This window comes from Dendropsophus ebraccatus, chromosome 7 (genome assembly GCF_027789765.1).
Source record: "Dendropsophus ebraccatus isolate aDenEbr1 chromosome 7, aDenEbr1.pat, whole genome shotgun sequence".
NCBI lineage: Eukaryota > Metazoa > Chordata > Amphibia > Anura > Hylidae > Dendropsophus > Dendropsophus ebraccatus.
In genome coordinates, this window is record NC_091460.1 from 42,554,040 (window position 1) to 42,578,756 (window position 24,717).

General features: G+C 47.9%; 1 protein-coding gene across 1 annotated transcript in view; it reads left to right on the top strand.

Moving 5' to 3' along the window:
- Nucleotides 1-24,717, top strand: part of OTOP1 (otopetrin 1) — a 51,835-nt gene that overhangs the window by 4,904 nt on the left and 22,214 nt on the right. The window contains exons 4-5 of the mRNA XM_069976439.1: nucleotides 10,406-10,542; nucleotides 22,744-22,802. Coding sequence (XP_069832540.1) covers nucleotides 10,406-10,542; nucleotides 22,744-22,802 — 196 coding nt within the window. The remainder of the gene's footprint in view (nucleotides 1-10,405; nucleotides 10,543-22,743; nucleotides 22,803-24,717) is intronic.

Here is a 24,717-nt window from a genome sequence, read left to right on the forward strand (position 1 = left end):
GGAACCGCTGCACATCCCATCTATGGCTGATACTAATGCCGCTAGGCCTATATTAAAAATCAACACCAGAGTGTCTGTATATGAATTGATCAAGCCATATTGCCCCGTGTACCACCGCGCAGGTCCTCTGGTCCACACGGGTCCCTACGCTGACTCCACACCGTGTCGGTCAGCGACCGCCAACCCCGCAAAGCGTGCACGTGCAGGGAAGGGAGGCCATGGAACGGCCCTGCAACCCCAATGTCACAGGACCAGACCCAAAAAGTCAGTTGGTGGCCACTGACTGGCACGGTGTGGACTTAGTGTAGGGACCCATGTGTATCAGATACCGGCACGAGGTACATGGGGCAGTATGGCTTGATCAATTCATACACAAAATTCTGATGTGTTTTTTATTTAGCCAAGCGGCACTAGTATCAGCCATAGGTGTGATGTGCAGCACTCTGTTTCTTCCCTGAGCCACAGTATAGAGTATCACAGCAGATTTCACTGCAAAACTCGCAGTGAATCTGCTGCAAACTCAGTATGCGTGAATCTACCCTTAGGGAAGAATGAAGTATCTAGATATGATGGGAATTAGTTGGAGGGCCGAAGGTTCCCAATCCCTGGGCTTAACAATGCCACATGTAGAAGAGCAGAAAGGGAATAAATACAACAAACACTGGCAGACTGACAGTATGAGGGTTTGTTCACACAAGGCAGATTTGTTGCAGAAATTTCTTCAACTCAAAAACAGTTCAATTTATTTGACTGCAAATAAGACATTTCTTAATCTAATCTGCCTCATGTGAATTCTCAATAAAGCCCCAAAAAGTGCCTCAAAAAATGGCTTTTAGCTTCCATTGACTTAAATAGGGAATGCTTAAATCAGCATGAAAGCAGTGCTGAAAAAACTGACATATAATTTTTTTCTGAGCAGTTTCAACTTGTAATCTCACATTGGAGTCAATGGGACCTTGTAAAAGCATTATTCCACTAAAACATAACCTTTGGTATGTTGCTACCCAGACAATTCATTCTATCCCTGTTATTATCTCTTTAGTCTCCTCCTCCCAGTTCTGAGCTGCCGCTTTCTGCTGTGAGCTGTTCTCTCTGTCTCCCCCTCCTCCCCCTCCCTTCTGAGACAGCTGATGTAAACAAGTCCCTGACTGGCTTTATCTGCAACAATGTAGTTTCTTTATAATGCTGGGAGGGTTATTCTGAGGGCAAGTTGTTAACTAACTCATTGTGATGAATCCTCATGGTGTTACAAAGAAGCTACAATATTGCAAATAAAGCCTGCCAGGGAGTTGTTTACATCAGCTGTCTCAGAAGGGAGGGGGAGGAGGGGGAGACAGAGAAAAAAGCTGACACACAGATTTTTGTGCCTTCAGCAGAAAGCAGCAGCTCAGAACTGGGGGAAGGTGACTAGAAAATATGTATGCAAAGAATTGTTAGGCTGCATGTAAATCTGTACCACCAGACATGCCCCTCAAACTGAAGGTACCATTGTGTTCCGTTCCTCAATGCATGCCTGGTCCCAGAGTCTGTCTACCTCCTGGGGAAGGTATTTAGGCTACAAACAACTTTTATTCCAGCGGCGAAGGGTCAATGAGGTGGTGCCTAGGCCTGCCAAAGAAGAAGATCCAGTCCAGAGGCCTGATGACAGAGGAAGGGTGGGGAGAGGGCTGCTGCAAGCTTAGGGCACCAATGCTCTAGGCCCCGCCTCATTGACACTGCACTCCTAGAGTAAAGGTTGTTTTTAGCCTGAATACTGGTCTCAGGAGACAGACAGACCCGGAATGTATAGAGGAATGGAACACAACAGTACTAATGATTTTGGGGGCTCTACAGCATTTTTTTTATATTTTGACCTATGTAATCACATAGGCCATCAAATGTAGATGAGTGAAGGCTCCACAAACGAGCACCAATCAGAGAGTTCGGTGCCTGCTTGCAGCAGCCCATCATGTTGGTTTTATAATGGTTTTCAATGTCTAAAAGGGAACCTTTTTAATTCCCGGTGTCTTATAAACGGGCCCCTGGATCTGAGAGGTAAGGAGAACAGCACTCTGATGGTGTTTTCCTGAGTGCTCTGCCATCCTACAGAGTGGACAATCAGGGCAGGAGCAGTTGCGGCATCTTGAATGTAACTTCAGTGGCTGGAAAAAAAAGTCATGGCTGCAGTTACTAAGGCCATATCAGAACGCTGTCCTCCTGTCAGGTCCCAGGACTAGCTTGTGAGAAATCTGCATCCGGCACTCCGTCTCCCATACTTTTCTATAGACATCAGTTAACCTAAACCCCTTAGTGAGCTAGTAGTCAGTCTCCACTCTTAAAGCGACTCTGTACCCACAATCTGACCCCCCAAACAAATTGTACCTTTGGATAGTGACTTTTAATCCATAATCTGTCCTGGGGTCTGTTTGGCAGGTGATGCAGTTATTGTCCTGAAAAACAACTTTTAAACTTGCAGCCCTGTGTCAAACTGCCGTGGCCTAGAGTGTCTGTGCATTAGGCTGGCACACCCTCTCTGTCCCTCCTCCCCGCCCTCCTTATCATTAGGAATGCTACAGCCAGGTATTCTCCTATTTTTCACTTGTCTGAACATTGCACTGGTGCCTTAACGATCCAGCCGATGTGCAGTGCTCACACAGGTGATGAATAGAAGAAAATCTGCCTGGAGCATTCCTATTGATAAGGAGGACGGGGAGGAGGGACAAAGAGGTTGTGCCAGCCTAATGCATACACAATCTAGGCCACGGCAGTTTGACACAAGGCTGCAAGTTTAAAAGTTGTTTTTCAGGACAATAACTGCATCACTTGGCGAACAGACCCCAGGATCTTGGATTGAAAGCAGCAATCCGAAGGTACAAGTGGTTTGGGGTGGGCAGATTGTGGGTACAGATTCACTTTAAGCCATTTTACATACCTAGTAGTGTGTTTTGTCTATGGGGCTGCTGCTAATAAAAAAGCCTTGTATATGTCCAAAGACAGTGAGTGAAGTGGCAGCGTGCATGCCTGACTCAATGCTCCATTTAAAACAAAGATTTGGAGCCCCTATTCACAAGCCAGAATACCCCTTTAAAAGCCCTTTAATAGTGATCCCTATGATACCAAAACAAGGCAGGTGACATTGGACAGCCATGTCTAGTGTGCCTATAGATATGCATATAAAATGGTTATAACCTTGGAGTATATGGATTGGAAGGCAATGATAAACCGGCTGCTGATTCTTATCCTAGGGTGAGTGCTAAACGTATAGAATTAAAAGAGGCTAAAGGCCCATTTATACAGGCCGATAATCGAGTAGACATTTGATTACCGGTGGCTGAAGAAGTTGAGTGCCATAGGCCATATGCTATATTCATATTTTCCAGGACACCCTAGGGCTGCATCCAACTTCTTCAGCCACAAGTAACCAAATGCTGAGAGATTCACTCATGTCTACTTGATAGTGATTATCTCTACTAAGGAGCCTGGTTTTGAGGGGGATTTGGAATATACCGTAGTACTTTTTGGAAGAGGTTGGAGAAGTAGCCTAAATAAACGTGTGATTAAATGAACAGGAGAAAGTGGCACCTCATAAGGGAATGTAACTGGTTAATCTGCTAATAAATGGAGTGGGCCAACTAAGAGTAAAGTAAACTTGTGGGATAGAACTTTCAATCAGATATTTTTCCAAAAACACAGAATTTGTCCATATACTGAATAGTGATTTACCAGAAAGCCAGTGATGTGATGGATATGAATAAACTCTGCTCAAGGTCCGCAGATGAGTTTAAAATATGTATGACAGCCTCCTAAATCTCCACTGACAGATGATGTTGGTGGCCAGAAGGGTCGGGCATGATGTAGCCATGCAAGGTTTCTTTCTCAGAAAAAACTTTTGATTCCCTAAAGTGTCAATGGTTGGAAGAGGATCATGGACGCTACCAGCGCCTTGTGGTTCAATGGTGTAGAACTTGATGGCATATTGGCAATTTATGAAAGTCATATCTATGACTAAGGGCCCTATTACACAGAGTGATAATCAGGCAAGTCAGACCAATTTGGCTCATTATCGACAGCGATCGTGTCTTTTGCTCCTCACCTAAAATTGTTGGCCGCTACCCGTAATGCCTGGCTGAAAGCTAACAATTGTGAAAAAAAAATAATAATAATATTAACTGTATACATACCCCTCCATTCTCTTGGTGTTCTTCTGTCCTCTGCTCGCTTCCCGGAGCCGCCGCGCGGTAGCTGCAGAGCAGGTCTTTGAACTGACACTGGCTGTGGCGGTCCAGACCAGTGAGCCTCCTGTCAGTTCAGAGACCTGCTCTCAAGTTACAGGACGGCGGCTCCGGGAAGCGAGCAGAGGACAGAAGAACACCGGGAGCATAGAGGGTGATGTATACAGTTTAAGGCAAGGGCTGCAGGGACATGAATAACGATGTCCGTGCAGCCCTTGCTAAACGAGCTTGCTATACAAGCTTATATTCAATGTATTCAGGGATGTATTCAAAGTCACAGCATGACAGAGAAAAGTGACACAGGATCAGTAAGAGGTGTATGAGACAGACTGGACAAGTCACAGCAATGCATGGCAGAGAAAAGTGACACAGTATCAGTAAGAGGTGTATGAAATAGACTGGACAAGTCACAGCCATGCATGACAGAGAAAAGTGACACAGGATCAGTAAGAGGTGTATGAAATAGACTGGACAAGTCACAGCAATGCATGGCAGAGAAAAGTGACATAGTATCAGTAAGAGGTGTATGAAATAGACTGGACAAGTCACAGCAATGCATGACAGAGAAAAGTGACACAGGATCAGTAAGAGGTGTATGAGACAGACTGGACAAGTCACAGCAATGCATGGCAGAGAAAAGTGACACAGTATCAGTAATAGGTGTATGAGACAGACTGGACAAGTCACAGCAATGCATGGCAGAGAAAAGTGACACAGGATCAGTAAGAGGTGTATGAGACAGACTGGACAAGTCACAGCAATGCATGGCAGAGAAAAGTGACACAGTATCAATAAGAGGCGTATGAGACAGACTGGACAAGTCACAGCCATGCATGGCAGAGAAAAGTGACACAGGATCAGTAAGAGGTGTATGAGACAGACTGGACAAGTCACAGCAATGCATGGCAGAGAAAAGTGACACAGTATCAGTAATAGGTGTATGAGACAGACTGGACAAGTCACAGCAATGCATGGCAGAGAAAAGTGACACAGTATCAGTAAGAGGTGTATGAGACAGACTGGACAAGTCACAGCAATGCATGGCAGAGAAAAGTGACACAGTATCAGTAATAGGTGTATGAGACAGACTGGACAAGTCACAGCCATGCATGGCAGAGAAAAGTGACACAGTATCAGTAAGAGGTGTATGAGACAGACTGGACAAGTCACAGCAATGCATGGCAGAGAAAAGTGACACGGTATCAGTAATAGGTGTATAAGACAGACTGGACAAGTCACAGCAATGCATGGCAGAGAAAAGTGACACGGTATCAGTAATAGGTGTATGAGACAGATTGGACAAGTCACAGCAATGCATGGCAGAGAAAAGTGACACGGTATCAGTAATAGGTGTATAAGACAGACTGGACAAGTCACAGCAATGCATGGCAGAGAAAAGTGACACGGTATCAGTAATAGGTGTATGAGACAGACTGGACAAGTCACAGCAATGCATGGCAGAGAAAAGTGACACAGTATCAGTAAGAGGTGTATGAGACAGACTGGACAAGTCACAGCCATGCATGGCAGAGAAAAGTGACACAGGATCAGTAAGAGGTGTATGAGACAGACTGGACAAGTCACAGCAATGCATGGCAGAGAAAAGTGACACAGGATCAGTAAGAGGTGTATGAAATAGACTGGACAAGTCACAGCCATGCATGACAGAGAAAAGTGACACAGGATCAGTAAGAGGTGTATGAAATAGACTGGACAAGTCACAGCAATGCATGGCAGAGAAAAGTGACATAGTATCAGTAAGAGGTGTATGAAATAGACTGGACAAGTCACAGCAATGCATGACAGAGAAAAGTGACACAGGATCAGTAAGAGGTGTATGAGACAGACTGGACAAGTCACAGCAATGCATGGCAGAGAAAAGTGACATAGTATCAGTAAGAGGTGTATGAAATAGACTGGACAAGTCACAGCAATGCATGACAGAGAAAAGTGACACAGGATCAGTAAGAGGTGTATGAGACAGACTGGACAAGTCACAGCCATGCATGGCAGAGAAAAGTGACACAGTATCAGTAATAGGTGTATGAGACAGACTGGACAAGTCACAGCAATGCATGGCAGAGAAAAGTGACACAGTATCAGTAATAGGTGTATGAGACAGACTGGACAAGTCACAGCCATGCATGGCAGAGAAAAGTGACACAGTATCAGTAAGAGGTGTATGAGACAGACTGGACAAGTCACAGCAATGCATGGCAGAGAAAAGTGACACGGTATCAGTAATAGGTGTATAAGACAGACTGGACAAGTCACAGCAATGCATGGCAGAGAAAAGTGACACGGTATCAGTAATAGGTGTATGAGACAGATTGGACAAGTCACAGCAATGCATGGCAGAGAAAAGTGACATAGTATCAGTAAGAGGTGTATGAGACAGACTGGACAAGTCACAGCCATGCATGGCAGAGAAAAGTGACACAGTATCAGTAAGAGGTGTATGAGACAGACTGGACAAGTCACAGCAATGCATGGCAGAGAAAAGTGACACATTATCAGTAAGAGGTGTATGAGACAGACTGGACAAGTCACAGCAATGCATGGCAGAGAAAAGTGACACAGTATCAGTAAGAGGTCTATGAGACAGACTGGACAAGTCACAGCCATGCATGGCAGAGAAAAGTGACACATTATCAGTAAGAGGTGTATGAGACAGACTGGACAAGTCACAGCCATGCATGGCAGAGAAAAGTGACACAGTATCAGTAAGAGGTGTATGAGACAGACTGGACAAGTCACAGCAATGCATGGCAGAGAAAAGTGACACGGTATCAGTAATAGGTGTATAAGACAGACTGGACAAGTCACAGCAATGCATGGCAGAGAAAAGTGACACGGTATCAGTAATAGGTGTATGAGACAGATTGGACAAGTCACAGCAATGCATGGCAGAGAAAAGTGACACGGTATCAGTAATAGGTGTATGAGACAGACTGGACAAGTCACAGCCATGCATGACAGAGAAAAGTGACACAGTATCAGTAAGAGGTGTATGAGACAGACTGGACAAGTCACAGCCATGCATGGCAGAGAAAAGTGACACAGTATCAGTAAGAGGTGTATGAGACAGACTGGACAAGTCACAGCAATGCATGGCAGAGAAAAGTGACATAGTATCAGTAAGAGGTATATGAGACAGACTGGACAAGTCACAGCAATGCATGGCAGAGAAAAGTGACACAGTATCAGTAAGAGGTCTATGAGACAGACTGGACAAGTCACAGCAATGCATGGCAGAGAAAAGTGACACAGGATCAGTAAGAGGTGTATGAGACAGACTGGACAAGTCACAGCAATGCATGGCAGAGAAAAGTGACACAGGATCAGTAAGAGGTATATGAGACAGACTGGACAAGTCACAGCAATGCATGACAGAGAAAAGTGACACAGTATCAGTAAGAGGTGTATGAGACAGACTGGACAAGTCACAGCAATGCATGGCAGAGAAAAGTGACACAGTATCAATAAGAGGCGTATGAGACAGACTGGACAAGTCACAGCCATGCATGGCAGAGAAAAGTGACACAGTATCAATAAGAGGCGTATGAGACAGACTGGACAAGTCACAGCCATGCATGGCAGAGAAAAGTGACACAGTATCAGTAAGAGGTCTATGAGACAGACTGGACAAGTCACAGCCATGCATGGCAGAGAAAAGTGACACAGTATCAGTAATAGGTGTATGAGACAGACTGGACAAGTCACAGCAATGCATGGCAGAGAAAAGTGACACAGGATCAGTAAGAGGCGTATGAGACAGACTGGACAAGTCACAGCCATGCATGGCAGAGAAAAGTGACATGGTATCAGTAATAGGTGTATGAGACAGACTGGACAAGTCACAGCCATGCATGGCAGAGAAAAGTGACACAGTATCAGTAAGAGGTCTATGAGACAGACTGGACAAGTCACAGCCATGCATGGCAGAGAAAAGTGACACAGGATCAGTAAGAGGTGTATGAGACAGACTGGACAAGTCACAGCAATGCATGGCAGAGAAAAGTGACACGGTATCAGTAAGAGGTGTATGAGACAGACTGGACAAGTCACAGCAATGCATGGCAGAGAAAAGTGACACGGTATCAGTAAGAGGTGTATGAGACAGACTGGACAAGTCACAGCAATGCATGGCAGAGAAAAGTGACACAGTATCAGTAATAGGTGTATGAGACAGACTGGACAAGTCACAGCAATGCATGGCAGAGAAAAGTGACACGGTATCAGTAAGAGGTGTATGAGACAGACTGGACAAGTCACAGCCATGCATGGCAGAGAAAAGTGACACAGTATCAATAAGAGGCGTATGAGACAGACTGGACAAGTCACAGCCATGCATGGCAGAGAAAAGTGACACAGTATCAGTAAGAGGTCTATGAGACAGACTGGACAAGTCACAGCCACGCATGACAGAGAAAAGTGACACGGTATCAGTAAGAGGTGTATGAGACAGACTGGACAAGTCACAGCAATGCATGGCAGAGAAAAGTGACACGGTATCAGTAAGAGGTGTATGAGACAGACTGGACAAGTCACAGCAATGCATGGCAGAGAAAAGTGACACAGTATCAGTAAGAGGTGTATGAGACAGACTGGACAAGTCACAGCAATGCATGGCAGAGAAAAGTGACACAGGATCAGTAAGAGGTGTATGAGACAGACTGGACAAGTCACAGCAATGCATGGCAGAGAAAAGTGACACAGTATCAATAAGAGCGTATGAGACAGACTGGACAAGTCACAGCCATTCATGGCAGAGAAAAGTGACATAGGATCAGTAAGAGGCTTATGAGACAGACTGGACAAGTCACAGCCATGCATGGCAGAGAAAAGTGACACAGTATAAGTAAGAGGCGTATCAGACTGGACAATATATAGACTATGTGTGGTGGCCATGCAAACCAAACATTATCAGTCAATCCATCCATATGTTCAGCGTGACTGCAGACAGGACAAACAAACACTATGGCAGCAGGAGATTATCATTCAATAAGTAAATATCTATTGACTAGCACTCAACACCAGCATATGGATGCATTATATAGGCTGAGGAGTCACCTACATGCGTAAACAGCAAAAGCCCAGCATTGACCCATACTCTGGCAAAGTAAATGAAAAAACATAAGAGCCAAATGAGATGTGAGATAGAACATACCCTGGTGGTGCTTGAAGATGAGGTATAGGCAGGGTGGTCACAAAGATGGCTACTGATTTCTACTGTCTCTCTGGTGCTTTCGAAGGCCATATGGGCCAACTAGGGTGAAGGGAGAGTTTTGGGAAATAGTTAATTAAAGGCATAGTCTGGAAAAAAAAAAATGTTTTTGAATAAAGTGGGGTCAGGAAGTGATACAGATTTGCAAATTACTTTTATTTATTTTTTTTAGATCAATCCTTAAAGTACTTATCAGCTGCTTTATGTCCTGCAGGAAGGGGAATATTTTTTTTCTAGTCAGACACAGTGCTCTCTGCTGCCTCCTCTGTCCATGTCAGGAACTGTCCAGAGCAGGAGAGGCTTTCTATGGGCATATGCTGCTGCTCTGGACCATTGCTGACATGGAAAGAGTTGGCAGCAGAGAGCACTGTGTCAGTCTGGAAAAAATACACAACTTTTTTTTTTTATAAATAGAAGTAATTTACAAATATATATATATATATATATATATATATATATATATATATATATATATATATATATAACTTTATGACACCAGTTCAGATGGAAAAAAATCCCCCCCCCCAGGGTTTCAGTCAACTGCTATGGGGATATACAAGGACAAAATCATATGATGGCCCAGCTATCATGTGCCTTGTAAGAATCAGGTATAACAATAATAAAACAAAAATAATTGATCCAGATGTAAGCTCTATGGGGGTAATAAAAACAACTATAAATTGAAGTATGTGTTTGCTAGGGCTGTCTGTGAGAATAATGCAGAATAGCTGCCCCTTTGGCTGGAACAGGGTTGACCCCTCCATTTGTTAGGTATAACACTTTATTGACATAATCAATCTATAATATTCTGGCCTTGTGGTGTAAGGGTAAGTGTGGAGTCCATAACTTTAATCAAGGACGGTCATCAAATACATGAACTATTTCATCCATATGGGTATAGTCTATATAGTCTACAATCCTTAATGTGAACGATAGGAATAACAACAATTCCTCTTATCTCTTAAAGGTGGAATCACCCTTTTTGCAGTGATCACTCTCATTCTGGATTCTTTCAAAATTGGTTATTACATTGGCTATTCGGAGTGTCTGTCGATAACGGAGGGGATCTTCCCCGTCACTCACACCATCCACACTCTTCTACAGGTAGGAGGCTCCTCTGAAGCTCTATAACTTTTATAATTAACATGAAGGTCTCTCTGTTTTTAACAGATTTCTATGCATCCTTTTAATCTAGCACTGTGACTACTTGTTTCCACTCTGTTCACTGAATTGCCTATTGTTCCATCAAATAAACCTTAATTGTCAGGTAGCATATATTCCTATGACATTGTCCTATCATTAGGACTTCGTAACCCAACATGTTATTACTATGCAGTTGTTATTCTTAATGGGTCTTTTATTATCTTAATTGTCTTTGTGCTGTACGGACCTTTAAGTGCACAGGTTACGTCTTCAGTACAGATTGTAAACGAATAAGGAAGCCAGGAAGATGACACTATATATACATCTTGGTAGTATGTTTTTGGCATTTTCCTCTATACTATTAAAGCTTCTGTTTTTGACCTATATCACCGATCTGTTACAGATAGCTCACACCAAATCCTTAAGGCGACCATACACTTACAAAAGCCATTGGTCGTACATTCCATCCCCCAACAGCCTTGTCTTCCAATCACTCCATACACCTTAATGTTCTCCATGGCCGGACGTTCATGTGTCTTCTATTGAGAGGGAAGGGGGAAACCACGGACAGCTCCGGTGGTGACTTATATCTTTAAGATCAAGAGAATTGGGCAGTTGCAATCCAACATGCCCAACCATTCTCTGTTGGGATAGAGTTGGGAGGCCACCATACACTTTAGATAGTTGGCTGGTCCTGCCATTTACCTGACGTTTGCCTAAGATGTTTGGTCACCTTAACAGCTGTTTTGACTTTTATTGGGGTCTGTTAGGATTCTATGGAATTTATAAAGTTTTTGACTGCAAAACTCAATATTGCAATAGATGTACCTCTGTGTATTGGCTTAGGCTAACTTTCACACCATGGGACAATTCTGATAATAATTTGTTGCTAAAGTTTCATGAAGTCTTATGAAAAATTTCTATAGTGTAACTGTTTATTATGAGACAGAGCCTCCAGTTCCATCTCCATGTTACATGTGGCCAGCATGAGTCCCCGTGCTATAGACTTTCACACTGGCGATGGGTGAAATGGAAACGGAGCAGGAGACTTTGTATCTTAATGAACAGTTACGATCCATGGAGATCAGTGGAGATTGGGTGCTCCATAAAGGGATTTTTGCACCAAATTAAAAATTAAAGGTGGACATTTATCAAGACTGACGTACGAGTACGCCAGTCTTAAAGCCCCTTACCAATTAATGCAAACAATTTCCTCTCTTGTTTGGAACACTATTGGAATTGCACAGACTTTACAAGTTAGCACTACCAGGCCTCCTCCAATCTATTAAGAGCCGCACCTGCTATTATATACGGCATTCCACGCTGTGCTGCCTGTAGTGCTACCATATACCATGTCCTCCCTCAGTTATCATGGCCCCTCATGTACCGTGTCCTCCTCCAGTCTCATCACAATCCCCCCCCCATGTACCATGCCCTCCTCCAGTCATCAGAGCCCCATGTATAGTCCCCTTCCTCCAGTTTCATCACAGTCCCTATGTACCATCCCTTCCTCCAGTCTCATTACAGCCCCTCCATGTACCATGGCCTCATCCTGTCTCATCACAGCCCCCTCCATGTACCATGGCCTCCTCCAGTCTCATCACAGCCCCCTCCATGTACCATGGCCTCCTCCAGTCTCATCATAGCCCCCTCCATGTACCATGGCCTCCTCCAGTCTCATCACAGCCCCCTCCATGTACCATGGCCTCCTCCAGTCTCATCACAGCCCCCTCCATGTACCATGGCCTCCTCCAGTCTCATCGTAGCCCCCTCCATGTACCATGGCCTCCTCCAGTCTCATCACAGCCCCCTCCATGTACCATGTCCTCCTCCAGTCTCATCACAGTCCCCCCCCCATGTACCATGCCCTCCTCCAGTCATCAAAGCCCCATGTATAGTCCCCTTCCTCCAGTCTCATCACAGTCCCCATGTACCATCCCTTCCTCCAGTCTCATCACAGCCCGTCCATGTACCATGGCCTCATCCTGTCTCATCACAGCCCCCTCCATGTACCATGGCCTCCTCCAGTCTCATCACAGCCCCCTCCATGTACCATGGCCTCCTCCAGTCTCATCACAGTCTCCATGTACCATCCCTTCCTCCAGTCTCATCACAGCCCCTCCATGTACCATGGCCTCCTCCAGTCTCATCACAGCCCCCTCCATGTACCATGGCCTCCTCCAGTCTCTTCACAGCCCCCTCCATGTACCATGGCCTCCTCCAGTCTCTTCACAGCCCCCTCCATGTACCATGGCCTCCTCCAGTCTCATCACAGCCCCCCATGTACCATGGCCTCCTCCAGTCTCATCACAGCCCCCTCCATGTACCATGACCTCCTCCAGTCTCATCACAGCCCCCTCCATGTACCATGGCCTCCTCCAGTCTCTTCACAGCCCCCTCCATGTACCATGGCCTCCTCCAGACTCATCACAGCCCCCTCCATGTACCATGGCCTCCTCCAGTCTCATCACAGCCCCCTTCATGTACCATGGCCTCCTCCAGTTTCATCACAGTCCCCTCCATGTACCATGGCCTCCTCCAGTCTCATCACAGCCCCCTCCATGTACCATCCCTTCCTCCAGTCTCATCATAGCCCCCTCCATGTACCATGGCCTCCTCCAGTCTCATCACAGCCCCCCCCCCATGTACCATGCCCTCCTTCAGTCATCAGAGCCCCATGTATAGTCCCCTTCCTCCAGTCTCATCACAGTCCCCATGTACCATCCCTTCCTCCAGTCTCATCACAGCCCCTCCATGTACCATGGCCTCATCCTGTCTCATCACAGCCCCCTCCATGTACCATGGCCTCCTCCAGTCTCATCACAGCCCCCTCCATGTACCATGGCCTCCTCCAGTCTCATCACAGTCTCCATGTACCATACCTTCCTCCAGTCTCATCACAGCCCCCCATGTACCATGGCCTCCTCCAGTCTCATCACAGCCCCCTCCATGTACCATGGCCTCCTCCAGTCTCATCACAGCCCCCTCCATGTACCATGGCCTCCTCCAGTCTCATCACAGCCCCCTCCATGTACCATGGCCTCCTCCAGTCTCTTCACAGCCCCCTCCATGTACCATGGCCTCCTCCAGTCTCATCACAGCCCCCTTCATGTACCATGGCCTCCTCCAGTCTCATCACAGTCCCCTCCATGTACCATGGCCTCCTCCAGTCTCATCATAGCCCCCTCCATGTACCATGGCCTCCTCCAGTCTCATCACAGCCCCCTCCATGTACCATGGCCTCCTCCAGTCTCATCATAGCCCCCTCCATGTACCATGGCCTCCTCCAGTCTCATCACAGCCCCCTCCATGTACCATGGCCTCCTCCAGTCTCATCACAGCCCCCTCCATGTACCATCCCTTCCTCCAGTCTCATCACAGCCCCTCCATGTACCATGGCCTCCTCCAGTCTCTTCACAGCCCCCTCCATGTACCATGGCCTCCTCCAGTCTCTTCACAGCCCCCTATATGTACCATGGCCTCCTCCAGTCTCATCACAGCCCCCCATGTACCATGGCCTCCTCCAGTCTCATCACAGCCCCCTCCATGTACCATGGCCTCCTCCAGTCTCATCACAGCCCCCTCCATGTACCATGGCCTCCTCCAGTCTCATCACAGCCCCCTCCATGTACCATGGCCTCCTCCAGTTTCATCACAGTCCCCTCCATGTACCATGGCCTCCTCCAGTCTCATCATAGTCCCCTCCATATACCATGGCCTCCTCCAGTCTCATCATAGCCCCCTCCATGTACCATGGCCTCCTCCAGTCTCATCACAGCCCCCTCCATGTACCATCCCTTCCTCCAGTCTCATCATAGCCCCCTCCATGTACCATGGCCTCCTCCAGTCTCATCACAGCCCCCTCCATGTACCATGGCCTCCTTCAGTCTCATCACAGCCCCCTCCATGTACCATCCCTTCCTCCAGTCTCATCACAGCCCCCCCATGTACCATGGCCTCCTCCAGTCTCTTCACAGCCCTCTCCATGTACCATGGCCTCCTCCAGTCTCTTCACAGCCCCCTATATGTACCATGGCCTCCTCCAGTCTCATCACAGCCCCCCATGTACCATGGCCTCCTCCAGTCTCATCACAGCCCCCTCCATGTATCATGGCCTCCTCCAGTCTCATCACAGCCCCCTCCATGTACCATGGCCTCCTCCAGTCTCTTCACAGCCCCCTCCATGTACCATGGCCTCCTCCAGTCTCATCACAGCCCCCCATGTACCATGGCCTCCGCCAGTCTCATCACAGCCCCTTCCATGTACCATAGCCTCCTCCAGTCTCATCACAGCCCCCTCCATGTACCATGGCCTCCTCCAATCTCATCACAACCCCCTCCATGTACCATGGCCTCCTCCAGTCTCTTCATAGCCCCCTCCATGTACCATGGCCTCCTCCAGTCTCATCACAGCCCCCTCCATGTACAATGGCCTCCTCCAGTCTCATCACAGCCCCCTCCATGTACCATGGCCTCCTCCAGTCTCATCACAGCCCCCCATGTACCATGGCCTCCTCCAGTCTCATCACAGCCCCCTCCATGTACCATGACCTCCTCCAGTCTCATCACAGCCCCCTCCATGTACCATGGCCTCCTCCAGTTTCATCACAGTCCCCTCCATGTACCATGGCCTCCTCCAGTCTCTTCACAGCCCTCTTCATGTACCATGGCCTCCTCCAGTCTCATCACAGCCCCCTCCATGTACCATGGCCTCCTCCAGTCTCATCACAGCCCCCTCCATGTACCATGGCCTCCTCCAGTTTCATCACAGTCCCCTCCATGTACCATGGCCTCCTCCAGTCTCATCATAGCCCCCTCCATATACCATGGCCTCCTCCAGTCTCATCATAGCCCCCTCCATGTACCATGGCCTCCTCCAGTCTCATCACAGCCCCCTCCATGTACCATCCCTTCCTCCAGTCTCATCACAGCCCCTCCATGTACCATGGCCTCATCCTGTCTCATCACAGCCCCCTCCATGTACCATGGCCTCCTCCAGTCTCATCACAGCCCCCTCCATGTACCATGGCCTCCTCCAGTCTCATCACAGTCTCCATGTACCATACCTTCCTCCAGTCTCATCACAGCCCCCCATGTACCATGGCCTCCTCCAGTCTCATCACAGCCCCCTCCATGTACCATGGCCTCCTCCAGTCTCATCACAGCCCCCTCCATGTACCATGGCCTCCTCCAGTCTCATCACAGCCCCCTCCATGTACCATGGCCTCCTCCAGTCTCTTCACAGTCCCCTCCATGTACCATGGCCTCCTCCAGTCTCATCACAGCCCCCTTCATGTACCATGGCCTCCTCCAGTCTCATCACAGTCCCCTCCATGTACCATGGCCTCCTCCAGTCTCATCATAGCCCCCTCCATGTACCATGGCCTCCTCCAGTCTCATCACAGCCCCCTCCATGTACCATGGCCTCCTCCAGTCTCATCATAGCCCCCTCCATGTACCATGGCCTCCTCCAGTCTCATCACAGCCCCCTCCATGTACCATGGCCTCCTTCAGTCTCATCACAGCCCCCTCCATGTACCATCCCTTCCTCCAGTCTCATCACAGCCCCTCCATGTACCATGGCCTCCTCCAGTCTCTTCACAGCCCCCTCCATGTACCATGGCCTCCTCCAGTCTCTTCACAGCCCCCTCCATGTACCATGGCCTCCTCCAGTCTCTTCACAGCCCCCTATATGTACCATGGCCTCCTCCAGTCTCATCACAGCCCCCCATGTACCATGGCCTCCTCCAGTCTCTTCACAGCCCCCTCCATGTACCATGGCCTCCTCCAGTCTCATCACAGCCCCCTCCATGTACCATGGCCTCCTCCAGTCTCATCACAGCCCCCTCCATGTACCATGGCCTCCTCCAGTTTCATCACAGTCCCCTCCATGTACCATGGCCTCCTCCAGTCTCATCATAGTCCCCTCCATATACCATGGCCTCCTCCAGTCTCATCATAGCCCCCTCCATGTACCATGGCCTCCTCCAGTCTCATCACAGCCCCCTCCATGTACCATCCCTTCCTCCAGTCTCATCATAGCCCCCTCCATGTACCATGGCCTCCTCCAGTCTCATCACAGCCCCCTCCATGTACCATGGCCTCCTTCAGTCTCATCACAGCTTCCTCCATGTACCATCCCTTCCTCCAGTCTCATCACAGCCCCTCCATGTACCATGGCCTCCTCCAGTCTCTTCACAGCCCTCTCCATGTACCATGGCCTCCTCCAGTCTCTTCACAGCCCCCTATATGTACCATGGCCTCCTCCAGTCTCATCACAGCCCCCCATGTACCATGGCCTCCTCCAGTCTCATCACAGCCCCCTCCATGTATCATGGCCTCCTCCAGTCTCATCACAGCCCCCTCCATGTACCATGGCCTCCTCCAGTCTCTTCACAGCCCCCTCCATGTACCATGGCCTCCTCCAGTCTCATCACAGCCCCCCATGTACCATGGCCTCCGCCAGTCTCATCACAGCCCCTTCCATGTACCATAGCCTCCTCCAGTCTCATCACAGCCCCCTCCATGTACCATGGCCTCCTCCAATCTCATCACAACCCCCTCCATGTACCATGGCCTCCTCCAGTCTCTTCACAGCCCCCTCCATGTACCATGGCCTCCTCCAGTCTCATCACAGCCCCCTCCATGTACAATGGCCTCCTCCAGTCTCATCACAGCCCCCTCCATGTACCATGGCCTCCTCCAGTCTCATCACAGCCCCCCATGTACCATGGCCTCCTCCAGTCTCATCACAGCCCCCTCCATGTACCATGGCCTCCTCCAGTCTCATCACAGCCCCCTCCATGTACCATGGCCTCCTCCAGTTTCATCACAGTCCCCTCCATGTACCATGGCCTCCTCCAGTCTCTTCACAGCCCTCTTCATGTACCATGGCCTCCTCCAGTCTCATCACAGCCCCCTCCATGTACCATGGCCTCCTCCAGTCTCATCACAGCCCCCTCCATGTACCATGGCCTCCTCCAGTTTCATCACAGTCCCCTCCATGTACCATGGCCTCCTCCAGTCTCATCATAGCCCCCTCCATATACCATGGCCTCCTCCAGTCTCATCATAGCCCCCTCCATGTACCATGGCCTCCTCCAGTCTCATCACAGCCCCCTCCATGTACCATCCCTTCCTCCAGTCTCATCATAGCCCCCTCCATGTACCATGGCCTCCTCCAGTCTCATCACAGCCCCCTCCATGTACCATGGCCTCCTCCAGTCTCATCACAGCCCCCTCCATGTACCATGGCCTCATCCAGTCTCATCATAGCCCCCTCCATGTACCATGGCCTCCTCCAGTCTCATCACAGCCCCCTCCATGTACTATGGCCTCCTCCAGTCTCATCACAGCCCCCTCCATGTACCATGGCCTCCTCCAGTCTCATCACAGTCTTCATCTACCATCCCTTCCTCCAGTTTCATCACAGCCCCTCCATGTACCATGGCCTCCTCCAGTCTCTTCACAGCCCCCTCCATGTACCATGGCCTCCTCCAGTCTCATCACAGCCCCCTCCATGTACCATGGCCTCCTCCAGACTCATCACAGCCCCCTCCATGTACCATGGCCTCCTCCAGTCTCATCACAGCCCCCTTCATGTACCATGGCCTCCTCTAGTTTCATCACAGTCCCCTCCATGTACCATGGCCTCCTCCAGTCTCATCATAGCCCCCTCCATGTACCATGGCCTCCTCCAGTCTCATCACAGCCCTCTTCATGTACCATGGCCTCCTCCAGTCTCATCACAGCCCCCTCCATGTACCATCCCTTCCTCCAGTCTCATCACAGCCCCCTCCATGTACCATGGCCTCATCCAGTCTCATCACAGCCCCCTCCATGTACCATGGCCTCACCCAATCTCATCATAGCCCCCTCCATGTACCATGGCCTCCTCCAGTCTCATCACAGCCCCCTCCATGTACTATGGCCTCCTCCAGTCTCATCACAGCCCCCTCCATGTACTATGCCCTCCTCCAGTCATCAGAGCCCCATGTATAGTCTCCTTCCTCCAGTCTCATCACAGCCCCCTCCATGTACCATGGCCTCCTCCAGTCTCATCACAGCCCCCTTCATGTACCATGGCCTCCTCCAGTTTCATCACAGTCCCCTCCATGTACCATGGCCTCCTCCAGTCTCATCATAGCCCCCTCCATGTACCATGGCCTCCTCCAGTCTCATCACAGCCCCCTCCATGTACCATGGACTCCTCCAGTTTCATCACAGTCCCCTCCATGTACCATGGCCTCCTCCAGTCTCATCATAGCCCCCTCCATGTACCATGGCCTCCTCCAGTCTCATCACAGCCCCCTCCATGTACCATGGCCTCATCCAGTCTCATCACAGCCCCCTCCATGTACCATGGCCTCACCCAATCTCATCATAGCCCCCTCCATGTACTATGCCCTCCTCCAGTCATCAGAGCCCCATGTATAGTCTCCTTCCTCCAGTGTCATCACAGCCCCCTCCATGTACCATGGCCTCCTCCAGTCTCATCACAGCCCCCTTCATGTACCATGGCCTCCTCCAGTTTCATCACAGTCCCCTCCATGTACCATGGCCTCCTCCAGTCTCATCATAGCCCCCTCCATGTACCATGGCCTCCTCCAGTCTCATCACAGCCCCCTCCATGTACCATGGCCTCCTCCAGTCTCATCACAGCCCCCTCCATGTACCATGGCCTCCTCCAGTCTCATCACAGCCCCCTCCATGTACCATCCCTTCCTCCAGTCTCATCACAGCCCCCTCCATGTACCATGGCCTCATCCAGTCTCATCATAGCCCCCTCCATGTACCATGGCCTCCTCCAGTCTCATCACAGCCCCCTCCATGTACTATGGCCTCCTCCAGTCTCATCACAGCCCCCTCCATGTACCATGTCCTTCTCCCGTCTCATCACAGTCCCCATGTACCATCTTTTCCTCCAGTCTCATCACAGCCCCCTCCATGTACCATCCCTTCCTCCAGTCTCGTCACAGCCCCCTCCATGTACCATGGCCTCCTCCAGTCTCATCACAGCCCCCTCCATGTACCATGGCCTCCTCCAGACTCATCACAGTCCCCTCTATGTACCATGGCCTCCTCCAGTCTCATCACAGCCCCCTCCATGTACCATGGCCTCCTCCAGTCTCATCACAGCCCCCTCCATGTACCATGGCCTCCTCCAGTCTTCCTTTTCTCTGGCATTGTCTACACTGTGCATTCTGTCCTGTGGTCTCTTCCCTTCTTCCCTAATACTAGCCCCACCCTGACGCTCCCCAGTCCCTGCTGATCAGCACTCTGTGGTGACATCTGGACATACAGACAAAGCTTGTTCAGCCAGTGCTGACCAACCCGAGCCAGTGATTGGCTAAGCAGCAGGCATTACCTGCATGTCAGGACATTGCTAGGAAGTAGTGAGATGTGGGAATTTAAAGGGGTATGCCGATGAAAATTCTTTTCTTTCAAATCAACTGAAAGATCTTGGGTAACTTCTCCAAGATGATGGAACAATCTCCCTGCCATGTACCTTCACACTGTGTGCAAGTACCTTGATGCTGTTCTGAAGGCAAAGGACGGTCATACCTAGTAATAATCCCACATAGATTTCTCCTCCTTTATTCACTTTGCATTTTGTTAGATTTTTTTTAATAATTGTATTTTTATTAGAATATTTTCAATAAAAGAGAACATACAGTGTCGTACCGCAATGGTCAACAAACAATAGCGGAGCGCAGCCGCAAGTAAAGTGAAGCCATAATGTGTAAAAGATCCATAGGTAAAGAATCACAGCCATCAGTAAGGTACATGTGGCCAGAAAAAGTGAACAAAGAACTACATACCAATAAAAACAATAATAATCAAAAGGGGGTGAGACAAACCAAGACCTGACGAGACACATAGGGGAGACACATGAGAGAACAGGAAAGGACTGGGGGTGGTGTAGCGACCGGAATCAGTGTCATGGAAGTGGCGGAAGACGGGAGGCATTCCTCTCTTCCCAATAAGCGCCAAATCTTAAAGTGTTCCATTTTATTATCAAGCATAGCTGTTAGTTGCTCCATATTTCTCACGTCTAGAATTCGAGCGTACAGGTCTTCCAGTGTTGGAGGAGCAGTACGCTTACAATACTTAGCTATTAAACACCTAGCAGCAGTGAGAACATGGATCAGCAACTTCAGGGTCATGCGCCCGACCTTGAGGGAGGTCACATTAAAAAGATAAAAAACAGGATCCAATGGTATGTCTAAGCCCGAGATCTCCTTAAGCACATTTTGTTAGAATTAAATAAACTATTACAGTATTACCTTGGTGAAAATCTTTTTCTTACAAATCAACTGGTTTCAGAAAGTTATATACATTTGTAATTTATTTCTCTTTAAAAATCTCCAGTCTCACAGTACTTATCAGCTGCTGTATGTTCTGCAGGAAATGGCGTTTTCTATCCGGTCTGACACAGTGCTCTCTTCTGCCATCTCTGTCCAGATAGGATAGGAACTGTCCAGAGCAGCAGCAAATTCCTCTCCTGCTCTGGACAGTTCCTGTAATGGACAAAGGTGGCAGCAGAGAGGACTGTGTCAGACTGGATAGAAAACGCCACTTCCTGCACGACATACAGTGGATAATAAGTACTGGAAGACTTGAAATTTTTAAATAGAAGTAAATTAGAAATCTATATAACTTTCTGAAACCAGTTGACTTAAAAAAAAAAAAGATTTTCACCGGAGTACCCCTTTAACACTTCTATTTCTGAAAGCCTTTTACTTAGCAGCATTTACCGCGCCTGACGAAAACATTTATGCAGTACTGCATGATGACCTTTACTTTTTCCTATTTTGTTATGAATGTTACAAAGTAAAAATAGCCCATATTAGTAGAACCCATAATCTCCCCAGATTAAAGTAGTAGAGAGATCAGAGATTCAGCATAATCTCTACAATCATTCAGCAGTTATAAGATTACCTGTAGATAATTCATCACATATGACATGTCACATATTTATACTCAAGGTTTTCAGATCAAGTTGCTGTGTGACATCAGACTTTATCAGGTCTAAGGGCCCTATTCCACAGTAACGATAATCGGCCGGATCGGCCCCATTTGGCCCGATTCGGCCGATTATCGTTCGGTGAAATAGAGAGAACGATCAGCCGATGATCGTGTCATCGGCTGATCGTTTATTTAGGGCCAGACCTAAAATCATCGTTCCCCCACCGCGCATCGCTACGGTTGAATAGCGGTGCACGGCGGGCGACCGACGATTTGAAAGCTGCAGCATCATACATTACCTGTCAGGTCTTCTCGGCGCTGTCTTCATCCCCGGGTCCTGCGCACTCTATCTTCAGAATGGCCGGTCAGTTGACGGAGCGCTCAGCCAATCACAGGCCGGGACCTCCGCCTGTGATTGGCTGAGTTTGGCCGGTCAGCTGACCGACCATTCTGAAGATAGAGTGCGCAGGACCCGGGGATGAAGACAGCGCCGAGAAGACCTGACAGGTAATGTATGATGCTGCAAGGACATCGGTAACGGATGTCCTTGCAGCCCTCGCTCAACGATCATCGGGCCGTGGAATAGGCCCAGTAAACGAGCGGCGATCTAGCAGATCGCCGCTCGTTTACATCGTTGATCGGGCCCTGCTTGGCCCGTGGAATAGGACCCTAACACTACCTGTTACCAATCTCTGGTGGGTCAGTAGGTAGTTGTGCGGCAAGGCGGGGAGGAGGCGTGGACTCCTCCTGCACTTAATTTATCATGATCTAAATTTACGTCTGGAAGCAGGTGTAGATTTGGTGCATCGGGCACATGTTTGGGACGGCTGGATTCCCATGCGACTCTTAGTGATTTCACCAGGCCTAATGTAAGACTGGCATGCCCAAACACAGGTCTTCATAAATCCCCCCTTGTGTTGGAGATTCTAGAAGGTATCTTAGATCCAATTGTTATTTTACAAGTTTACTATAATGGAGTACAGATCTGCACCATTGTGCATGAGCCACTATTGGTCACGTCCCCTCTGCTATATGCCATTCTAAAAATTAGTTATTACATGTTATATTTGCTAGAATTCTAGTTGAGAGACATTGATCCAGGGGTTTATACTTATTGTCATTTTTCGATGTGACAGCTGCCATCTTTTTTTTTTTTTTTTTTTTATATAAAACACTTGATTTTTTTCATTATAGGTCTACTTTTTATGGTTCCATTCCAAAGATATCATCAAGTCATTTAAAACCCTAGAAAGGTAATGTATTATATATTATTATATATTATTATTTATTTTAGAGTGTGCCTTAAATTCATGGTGAGGAACAGAGGAGTATGGAGAGAACCTATCAGCATGTTAGGGGTGCTGTAGATTATGTGTGTGGAGGAATTGGGTGGATTGGGACAGAGATTTATGGAGGAAACAGGTTGTGAAAATGTTTGTGTATCGTTTGTTGATAGTTTGTCTGGTATATTCAGCAAAGTCCTTAGCTGTGATGAAAGATGTGAGAAGGGTGTAGAGAGGTATAAGTGTATACCTAAAATCTCCAAACTATTGTTCACTTTTGGGTGTTCTGTTGTGGTTCATCATATGTCTGCAGTTTATGCATCTGAACTCTTATTCTTTTGCAGTTAAAGGGAATGTGTCATCAGAAAATGACTCATTGTTTAATTAATGTTTATATATTAAACATGTTTTTTTACAGAATTTTTGGCAATTTTTTTTTCTAATTTTCCATATTCCTATCTCCAATATAAAATAATCCTGAGATTTTGCAGTTTTCATTCTCACCACTGGGGTTAAAACTAAGCTGAGACTTCCTGTTGTGTCTGTAAGAATTATAGCGCTATTCCACGGAACAATTATCGTTCATAAACTCGCTCCAACGAACGCTCGTTAACCATAATCGCTTTGTGGAATTTGTTGTAAACGAGCGAACGACAAAGGCGAAATTGTTATACTGTTGTTCAAAATTGTTTTTCAGCATGTCGAAAAAAAAGTTGTTGGTCTTTGAAAGATAATTCACTAATCGGTTCGTAAAATTAGAAATCTTTCAGTCATTCGTAAAAAGGTTTAAAAAAAAGTAGGTGTGTCGTATGGTCATGATCACCCTGGCGAACGTCTTAAACGACCATGTAACAACCGCAAAATAATCGTTACACTACATATATCGTTCGTTAAAAAAAATCGTTTAGTGATCGTTAAGAGCGGTCGTTGGAGCGAGTTTATGAACGATAATCGTTCCGTGGGATAGGGCTATAAGGCTGCTGTAAAGTGATCTGTACGGCATTACAGCGTCAGGTGACACCAGAAGATAGGGGAGACAATAACAGTGGAATGACCTCTTTTACAGGTCCCAAAAATCCAAAGTGACAACTAATTGTGCTACAGAACAAGGCTGTCAGCCAGAAACTTCCCTTCTCGAGTCTGTCGCCGCATGTGTCACAGGTTTGGTGGCTTTTCGGTCTGGCTCATAGAGAGGGCATATTCTATAATATCCATGTTCTACTAGGGCACATGGAAACGGCCTCCTCCACAAACATCAGCTGTCATCATTAGCGTTGAGTGGAAAGGCCAAAGTGTTCAGGTTCTGTAATGTTCTCTGAAGCTCAACATTTGACTCCCTGCAGCTGCAGAAGTTGGATGCCGGCCTTTCCGCTCAACACTAGTCATCATCCAACCATGTTTAGTATATTCTGTTCCACAAATTCGGACAGCTGTACATGGACAATTGATGTTTTTGGTTGGTCCTTTTAAAAGAGTCACTAGTTTTCTGCTGCCCACAACTTGTAATTTTATATTTTTCAAGAAATGCATACAGGCCTCACTTAAACTTGTGCAATGAGTTAACTACCATAACATTATATTGTCACTGCTCTTACAGTAAAGAATCCCTGCCTGTGCTGATCGGGAAACCTTTTTTCCTCTGTACATAAAGGATGCCCTCTTGTCATGTTTTGGTGTAAAAAGATCACAACATGTATGGTGGTCCGCCCCTGGGAGGCGGTGCAACCGGTCACTTGCCACGTGGTTGTCGTGATGCCAGTGCCGGATGGGCACACAGGTATGCTGGCACACCTGCTTTTATTTTAGTGGGCTGGCTATACCCTCTCCCCTGTGGGTAGTAACCTGCCGGGCTATTCTGGGGTCCCTTGGGCAATTATCACGGTGG